General features: G+C 38.4%; 1 protein-coding gene across 1 annotated transcript; it reads right to left on the bottom strand.

Moving 5' to 3' along the window:
• Positions 1-3,951: 3,951 nt before the first annotated feature.
• On the bottom strand, positions 3,952-5,626 carry LOC306862708 (vitelline membrane outer layer protein 1 homolog; the record flags this gene model as incomplete). Its single annotated transcript, XM_079405630.1, has 3 exons — positions 3,952-4,129; positions 4,958-5,076; positions 5,477-5,626. 3 exons carry the CDS (start codon positions 5,624-5,626, stop codon positions 3,952-3,954), a joined length of 447 nt encoding a protein of 148 aa, XP_079261756.1.
• Positions 5,627-10,119: the final 4,493 nt, after the last annotated feature.

Raw genomic sequence — 10,119 nt, 5'->3', positions numbered from 1 at the left:
TAGCTCAAGACGAAACTAACACTTTGCACAATCACACAGACTCGTTCTCAGCTGAGGCGCAAATTATTCTAATCAGTAAGTGCAATTAACAGAGAAAACAACGAAAATGCAGAGTAGAAATAGGTAGGAAACGAACTATTCCTTCCTAGTAGCAAGTAAATTATTTACACAACAGAACTGCAACCAAGTTATTCAAAACACTTACGCGACCTGTCGTCCGTCTCTTCTGGTGACTCTGGCTTTCCCATTTTTGAAATAAAATTATTTAACTGAGAATAAAATTATTCAACCTTTACACTGAGATTTGAAACTCTACAAACAATATGACTGCATCTGAAATCAGATATTCTCTGAGCAGGTGCTTCTTTTAAATAAGTAATTATTTCACAGCCATGTTCTACATAGTATGAATGTATCCATTTCTTTTCATCTTAGATTAAAACACTTCTGTATAGAAAAATTTGCATTATTTTACTTTTTTGTAGCTTTGAAATGAGAAAAACTTATAACTAATGCATTTATGACTGAGCCATGACTTTACATAAACGTCATCATCATCAGATGAATGCAGAAAGAGTGTCTGGTAAGAAGAGAAATGCTGTAAATCTGGAGAAACAGAGAGATGTTGTGTGTGAAATGAGAGATGAAGCACATGAGAAAGCTGAGGATAAAAGTGATAAAAGACCCGGAGGGAATTCAATCATATTTCAAGAGCACTAATTGTGTATAAGGGATTAAAGGGATACTCCACCGCAACATGAAAATGTTGTCATTAATCACTTACCAAAATGTCGTTCCAAACCCGAAAAAGCTTCATTTGATTTATTTATTAAGATGTTTTAGATGAAAACCTGGAGGCTTGTGACGGTCTCATTGACTTCCGAGTAAATAACACTGTCGAGGCACAGAAAAGAATGAAAGACATCTTCAAAATAGTCAATCTGCCATCAGTGGTTCAATCTGAACTATATGAAGCGACGAGAATACTTATTCTGTGTGACATGTTGTCATGACATCCGGTGATAATCGGGCAACACTTCACCGCGGTGTAATATGCGTGCATTTTTTTTTTTATTGTTATCACTTAGATTTGGCCATTTGTAGCATGTCCAGTGTTTCCCATACATTGATTTATTTGTGGCGGCCAGTCACTATATTTTAAAACTGACCGCCACAAACAGACTTTCCAAAAGGCTTATATGTAGAACTACTTAGTTGAATAAACTGAGCACTGCAGGTTTTTTTTTTTTTTTTTTTTACTTACCAATTTTTAAATGTTCTTTCTTAAGGTCTCTTCTTCCCTGTCTTGATTGTCGTGTGTTCTTGTTGAGTCGTGTAGTGCTGTTCTGGCTCTGGTTCTCTCTGTCTGGTGGTCAGATTGGTTCAGAGTTGGCCTTCATCAAGCAGCAGATCTCATCTTCGTCTGGTCTTCACTTCTTCTGCAGTTGTCTGACTGGTTCTTATCTAAAGCTGGTTCCAGTGGTTGTTCTCTGCTGTTCCTTCATTGTTTCCTGTATCCCCTGTTGTTGGACTCTGTTTCACAGCTCACTCTCGCCGTGTCTGTGTTAATAAACCCCTGTAATGTGCTGTTCTGTGTTTGGGTCCTTCTTCACAGAGTGAGTCATGAGCACACTTTTCGGGTAAGTGGGCATGTTCTGTGTTGTTGTTCATCTGAGGTTTTATTTTCCAAATTTTAAGAGCTACCATGGACCAGATAATTTATTTTGTCCTGATACAGAAAATCATGGAATTCAATAGGGTGTCCTAATTACGTAATGTCTGCAGTCAATTGCGGACATTACCTTTGTTCCTTTACTATAATTATTTTTTTTTGTCCTGCATCTGAGCCCTATTCGGGTTTGGGGGATGTGCACAACTTTCTTTCACTTTGTCCTAATTTTTTCACATGAATAAACCATGACATCATGTTTATGTAAACATGATCAGTGATTTGGATGATCGTGTAATGCCTCATGTATTTTATTCCCACTCATGATGTGTGTGATGAGTCTCTTTATGCTCCGTGTGTGTCATCATGATCCTCATCCAGCTGCAGATCTCTGATTCTCTTCACTGACTTTAACCTGAAACTAAACACCTTTGAGATTGAGAATCTAGTTCCTCCATCTAGTGGACAAATATGAGAAATACTGTTAATATTTTTATTTTATTCTTTGCAATTTTTTTTTTAACTGCAGATTTTAGAACAAAGAACATACAAGAACAATAACATTTAAATTAAATAAATCCAAAAATAGATACAAGGCTTCAAAGTAATTTACAGTTGTTGTATTTTTCGCATTATTTCTTGTTTTTGTTAACGTATACATGTAGTGACTCGTTTCAAAATTCTTTTTTTATTGCCCACTGTTAATATTCTATGTATTATGATAAATATAAAACTTAAGTGATACATATTTGATATATAATGCCTTAAATTCTGTTTAATACGACTGTTCTTTCAGGTTACTTCAGTGAATGTCATTTAGTTATGAACTCACAAACAATAATAATAGTGATTTTGCATTTTGTGTGAATTATAAATGTCAGAATTTCTAGAAACTGCTGTAATGGACTCTGTTGTGTGTAAACAGTAGAGTTTAAACAGAGCGTGTAAACAATATGACTGCGTCTGAAATCAGATGAATTAACTGAGCAGGTGCTTCTTTTGAATAAATAATTACTTTGTGATCAATGAAAATGTTCATGTAAATTTATGTTATGTTCAATGCATGTATTGATGTATGAATGCATCAATTTATTTTAAAAAAAAGTGGTTCAATCTGAACTATATGAAGCGACGAGAATACTTATTCTGTGTGACATGTTGTCATGACATCCGGTGATAATCGGGCAACACTTCACCGCGGTGTAATATGCGTTCATTTTTTTTTTTATTGTTATCACTTAGATTTGGCCATTTGTAGCATGTCCAGTGTTTCCCATACATTGATTTATTTGTGGCGGCCCGTCACTATATCAAAACTGACCGCCACAAACAGACTTTCCAAAAGGCTTATATATATAGAACTACTTAGCTGAATAAACTGAGCACTGCATGTTTCAAAATCAAAATGCAGCGCAGGTGCTTTTATATGAATTATCTTTGAAAAGAACTGATCGTTTTCAGATAAGCTTGACGTCATTTTCATTTAGTCTTTTCTGTAATGTAACCTTAATGAAGGCAGTGCTTATTTGAGAATGAATGTGCAAGTCTGTGGGAAACACTGTTCGTCAGCAAACAAACAAAAAGCATGCTTCAGAACGGGTTTGAGAAGGTGCTTAAAGTTGTGAGCCATTTGTTTTAACGTAGCAGACTTAAGTACTCCATTTTAGTATAACATAGTACAGTTGCAGGGCATTTTAAGAACATAAAATGCATTTGGTGTACGAACCATGAAATAAGTGCATTTCAAATACATGCAAGTTTTTCTTATTATTTTTGGTGGAAATGTGACCATTCTTCAAAGCGCTTAATTTTTTTTTTTTATTAGTCAGGCATGAGGAAGTAGTGAGGCGTAAAGAAATATTCAATTGTTAAATGACTTCAGTCAGGTCAATGAAGCAGCACATTAAATCAGACAAACAGTCACCGTCATTAAAGTTAAATGACTATTTAATAGATGTTGGGATATAACTACACCCTCTGAAAACAGCTCTACAGTTAAATGTACAGTATGGAGCGTGTGGATTTGAAATGCATGAACTGATAAGACAATAGGCGAGATGTACTGTCAGCCTCTGCTTTGTGTTGAGGTCCTGATCACGTCAGGCTTTATTTTGTGATGACTAGCTGTTGTTTTGTGATGAATTATGATCCATTTGATCTTGTTGTAGTCATCCTCCAACACCTTAAACAAACAAAAAGCCAAAGTCAGATAATCCGGCACTAATGTCACGGAGATCTTCCAAGCAGCTGTGATCTGAGTGTTTGATTGGGTTCACGTCACCTTAGTCGCAGCAGAACATGTGCACGTCATTGAGAGCGGTGTCATCTCCAAGTCTCTGCTCCGGTTCTACCCGTGCCTGGATGCCACAAATCCCTTTTCCTGTACATGGATCACTCCAGTCGCCCCAGTAGCCCCAGCCTGTGCCGTAACCCGGTAACTCCACATTACCGCATTGGAAACTGGAAGTTTGGGTGAAACATTGATAAAATAGTTTCAAATCAATACCAACAAAACAATTTCTTGGAACTTGCAATTTTGCACCCGAAAAAGAATAAAATATTTAGGTGCCACAGAATGAATTAAACATGACTGAAATGTCAAAGTGTTAATCTCATCTTTTCATGCGTTTCAGCATTTTAATCCATGTTGTACTTTAGATGTCCTGGGAACTAAGGTTCACTTAAAGTGGGGAGCAAGGCATGCGACACTATCAGATTCTCATGTTGCAACAATTGCTAAAGGTTTAAAAAAAAAAAAAAAAAAAAACCCCCCCCGACATGCACATTTTTAGATAACAAGTACAGTTATGTAGTCGCCAGTGGCAGCTTCCAAAATATTAATCAAATTAATATTTGTAGTCGCAAATGCAACAGTTTTAGTTGCAGTCTGGAGCCCTGCAATCAGTTCCAGTAACATTTGGTGATAGTGAAGCGTAATAATGAGTTATTTACAAGCAATTTGTAAAAGACCAGTCATTTTAGACCACCAGGTTAGGTTAAAGGATTTTTAGCACAGCACAAACTCACATGATGTCATTTGCGGCCGTATCGTCACCAAAGCCTTGAGGAAATTCAACTCTCAGCTTAAAACGAGTCAAGAATCCAGAAGGACACCATCTGATTTCCCCCCAATTACCCCAGCTGTAGAAAAGAAACGGTTTTATTCAAACCAAACATTAAGAAAAGGAATTGCATTTAGCTTATGAAAAAAACTGCCTTCCACTCCTAACGTAACAATTCATAACTGCAAATCTGCTACATTATTACTCTTTGGACTGAGCTCATTACCTGCCTTCTCCTGACTGAACGTAGCTATTAGGGTTTCGTTGGCCTGTAGACGGATTGACGCAGTAAAGGCGAATCCCGTTGAGTGCGGTGTCATCCCCTGAACCAACAGAACCTTCCACCTTAAAGACAAAAAACATCATCAAGACAGAAAGAGAAGGAGTCATCTTAACTCCAGCATTCCTGGAGGTACAACAGCACACAGTTTGGATCTCTACTAAAAACGTGATCAATTGAATCAAAAACGTTCACTGTGGTGTATCTTCAGGAACAGGGCTGGGAATCCCTGGACTAACCCGATCCATAGTTACATTCAACTCCATGTTTCTTTAGTGTTAAGCAGAGCAGTCACAAACTTGAGCAGGTGCAGTTTCCTGACAATACCTGGAATTGAATCACTAACAGCAACTCCAGAGTTTATTTTTCCTAAGGATTTGAACCTTCAACCCTCAGTTACCAGCTTACACTTTCAAACATTAAACAATCCCCATAATACTGGAATTAATTCAGTTCTTATCATACCTTTAGACTGAATCCTGCGGCGTACGTTCCAGGTGGACACAGCCACTCCAGATACCAAGCTCCCAATGTTCCTCCATTCAACACAACCAGCCTCGATCTGTAACTCTCAACACTCACCTGCAGCCCAGTAATGACTAGCAGTGAAAACATCATGGAAGTGAAGTGATGCATTGCTGCGGCACTGGTCTGATGGGTTAAATTACTGATCAAATTAATCTACTGTTAAGGACCAGTTTCTTCAAATCCAGAACAATAAACCTTTCCGAACTGTCTGTGGTCTGTCAGCAGAATCTGCCTGATTCTTTCACAGCTGCTTCACAATGCATTTATAGGGTTTATCGATATTGTGATATCTGGTTTTAGCCAATCAGCAGCCAGGAACACAAAGCCCACGTCAAGTGACTCTGAAAATGCAATTAAATGACTGATTACTGATTACTGATTACTCCCAGCCGGCATTTCAGCGTCGATTCACCGGTGGATCATCGTCGGGTCCCATGGTTGAATCAACGTAACGGTTTTCCAAATTGGATCAGCGTTGATATTGTGACGTTGTTCCACCGGTTTACCTTCAGCACGGGTGAACTAAAGTCGTTCTGTAGACGTTGGATTAACGTTGAATTCGGTGTTGATTTTCCAAATTGGATCAGCGTTGATAACGCGACATTGTTTCACCGTCGTACTTTCAACACGAGTGAATTAATACACAACTGTACGTTCAGTAGCACCTTTGCATTTAGATCAACACTGTACATACATAAACGTTACAAATCAAATGACTGGCAGCAATGGCTTTACGATCAACTTCAATAAACTACCACATGCACAATTTAGTAAAACAACAGTTTATTTTGGAAACATAAAACACATGAAAATCTTAAACTTTAGTTTGCAGTGTCTGTGCTTGGCTGTTGTTAAAAACATGTACAAGAACAAGAAGAGACCCTTGTGCTTTTATGACTGAAACCAGTTGATCTTTTATTTTGGTGCAAAACTATAGTTTCTGTGAAACCATGTTTTACTAAATCATCTCATTACAAGAGATTTGTATATTAGTGCAGTGAGAATGTGTTGAACAGTTGGAGAATGGAACCTGCAACAGAAACCGTGTCGGTGGTAAAGTAAAGGGGTATAGCAGCATGGGACCACCTGTCTGAGTTTTGTCGACAGCCAGAGGTGGCACTAAATTTGACAGACAGTGGCCTTGAAATTCTTTATGCAGGAAAGACCCTGCCTTGAATGAAATGCATTTAATAATTTAAGTAGAAATGTTTCTTCAAATTCTGATAAAAGGTTAGAACCAACAGCCTTGTGAAATATCTTTATCTGAAAGCAAAACAAATCACATACAATATTTTTACAGTTCAGTAACAGTTGGAAACCAAGTGCACAACACTATTCATTAAACACTTATGTAATGTATTCAGATGAAAGTTTACAAAATTAAGCTGTTTTTTTCAGAGCCCCCAGTTACACTGTTTTAATCAGAATCCTAACTATAAAGTGCATTAAGTAAAACAAGTAAAATCAAATTAAGTACATTTTTATTAAACTAAGTCAAATCAAAACCTGTCAAAAAAGGTCCGTAATGACCAACGTTAAGTTTCAGTAGCGTAGTAGGCCTAACTATTCAGCTATACAGCTCTGCACAGTTCAAAAACCAGGCAGTTTTATTCCTAAGAAGAATATTTATTGTTGTCAGCCACTTTAACATTATAAATACAGTTCGAACATTAACACTGCACTGTGCTTACATAACATGATTGATTATATTAAAATGTGTTGTACAAAAAGGTAAAAACTGTACTGTACTAAAAAATAAAAACTTTACTCAAATAAAGATTAAATTAAAATGTATTAACGTTGATTGATATTTAATTTAGTGATTCCTCTGCGTACCACTAGAGGGAGCCTGAGTACCACACTTTGAGAACCACTGCTTGAAACAATCTTAATTCGTTTCAATTATATCGACATTTGCGAGTATATGATATTCAGAAAACACGAACAGAGTACGATAACTTTGAGACTATTATACAATTAAAAATATAACACATCTAATGCATGGCATTCACATCAGAACAATCTCTAAAAGACAGACATTAACACATAACTTACCAGCAACACACAACAACATGAGATGAGCAACTAACTTTAGCATCTGTGATAAAGCAATACAAATACACACACACACACACGCACGCACACACAACATACACACACACACACACACACACACACACACACAAACACGCACACACACACACACACACACACACATCATACACACACACACACACACACACACACAACATACACACACACACACACACACACACACACACAGGGGCGTAGCGTCTGGGTATGCAGGTGCATATGGGCCCGGGGCAGATTGGGGGCCCGCGCGCTGAGGAGGAACTTTTATTGAAACCCTGCAGGGGCCCAGCTCCTTTCCGACAGCTTATCAGAATGATCCGCCCGAGTCCGACCCGAGCCCGTGTCTTTTCTCTCTCTCTCTCTCTTCCCCATTATACAGCTGCATTATACAGCATTAAAATGGCAAAGTGGTTATATTTAGTTTCGTTCTTTATTAAGTTAATTTAGAAACATGATATGTTTGGTAAATTCAAGTGTTTTTTTGTTTTTAATACCAAGCGGCCAGCGCCAGACAGTGAGCTGAGCATATGTTTGATCAGTTTAACCTTCTCAAATAAACACGATTTGAGACATAAAAAAACTTCATGCATTTCACAATATAAATAATACAAATGAAGATAAATGTGTGATAAATATCCAATTGTTTGCGCGAAGAGTGAAGCGCTCTTTTTACTTTGTTTAAACTGTTTTTCTTGCGTAACCTTTCAACCATTTTACTGTAGAAACTATTGATATTCATAGTTTTCATATTGTCAGATTTGCCATCAGCTCTGTCATTTTCTCTAAAACCAGTTCTATCCTCATGAAGCTGATTATAACACAAGCACATCAGATGTGTGATGAGTCTAATTTGCTCTATGTGTGACATTATGATCTACATTCATCTTCAGATCAGATCTCTTCTCATACTGTAACCTCATACTAAAGGCGTTCTACTTGTGCTGTCTAGTGAACAAAGATGGAAACAACCATTTCCATCAATGCATTACAATAACTTTAAAATACCATTAGTTACACATTTTTATTTACAATGCCTTTAATTCTATTGAATACAAGTGACATTTTGATGGTTAATTCAGTGAATGCCATTCAGTTATCAACTCCCAATCAATAATGCTGATTTGGCATTTTGCATAAAGTGTCAGCAAACAAACTTTTATCAGCTTATGCTATAAATGGACACTCTTCTGTTTTTAAACAGTAGATCTTGATGTGAATCAGGTGTGTTTCATCACACATTTACATCTTCTTCAGCTCTGGGTCTTATTTCATCATTTAGTCATTTGGCACACGCTTTTATCCAAAGCGACTTACAACTGGGGAATACAAAAAGCGATTAATCTTGGAGAGGCAATCAGACAGAGGAAGTGCTCGTAACACCAAGTCTCAGTCATTGTTCAAATAAGTACAAGCTAGTAAGCGGAGAGAAAGATAGAGGGAAAGTTTTTTTTTTTTTTTTTGAGTTTAGGATGAAGTCAAGTACTGCCGAAAGAGATGAGTTGTTGCTTAAAGGTTGCCAGGGATCCGGCGTTCCGGATAGGGGTGGGAAGATTATTCCACCAGCCAGGAATGGTGAACGAGAATGTTCTGGAGAGTGATTTTGAGCCTCTCTGTGATGGTACCACGAGGCGTCGCTCACTAGCAGATCTCAGACTTCTGGAGGGGATGTAGGTTCGTAATAGTGAGTGGAAGTAGGAGGGTGCTGAGCCTGTGGTAGTTCTGTACGCAAGCATCAGTTACTTGAACTGGAGGCGAGTTGCAACTGGTAGCCAGTGCAAGGAGATGAAGAGAGGTGTAACATGCGCTCTTTTGGGCTCGTTGAAGATCAGTCGTGCCGCTGAATTCTGAATCATTTGTAGAGGGTTGATTGCGTTTGATGGCAGACCGGCCAGAAGAGCATTGCAGTAGTCCAGTCTAGAAACAACAAGGGCCTGGACAAGAAGTTGCGCAGCATGCTCTGTCAGAAAGGGCCTGATCTTTCTGATGTTGTGTAGTGCAAACCTGCAGGAACGAGCAGTCTTTGCAATGTGCTCTTTGAAGGTCAGCTGGTCATCAAAGATTACACCAAGATTTCTGACCGAAGTTGATGGGGTAATTATTGATGAGCCGAACTGAATCGTGAAGTCATGCTGTAGAGTCGGAGTGGCAGGGAAGACAAGAAGTTCCGTCTTTGCCAGGTTGAGCTGTAGGTGATGTTCTTTCATCCACGCCGAGATGTCCTCATTCAAATGAGTTGAGATTGCCTAGGGGAGAGTGGGTAGAGTATTTCCAATTGTTAGAAATGAGCAAACCAGTGCCCCCACCCCGGCCAACTTGCCTAGGGGTGTGAGAGAAAGAGAAATTGTGAGAGAGAGCAGCTGGAGTTGCCGTGTCTTCTGGACGAATCCAGGTCTCAGTCAAGCCCAGGATGCTGAGTGTGGAATGGAAGGAAAATGCAGAAATGAAGTCGGCTTTGTTGACAGCTGACTGGCAATTCCAAAGACCTA

The sequence above is a fragment of the Barbus barbus genome (genome assembly GCF_936440315.1).
Source record: "Barbus barbus genome assembly, chromosome: 43".
NCBI classification, from domain to species: domain Eukaryota; kingdom Metazoa; phylum Chordata; class Actinopteri; order Cypriniformes; family Cyprinidae; genus Barbus; species Barbus barbus.
Note: the sequence above shows the minus strand (reverse complement) of the source record. Positions and strands in the feature narration are given on the sequence as shown.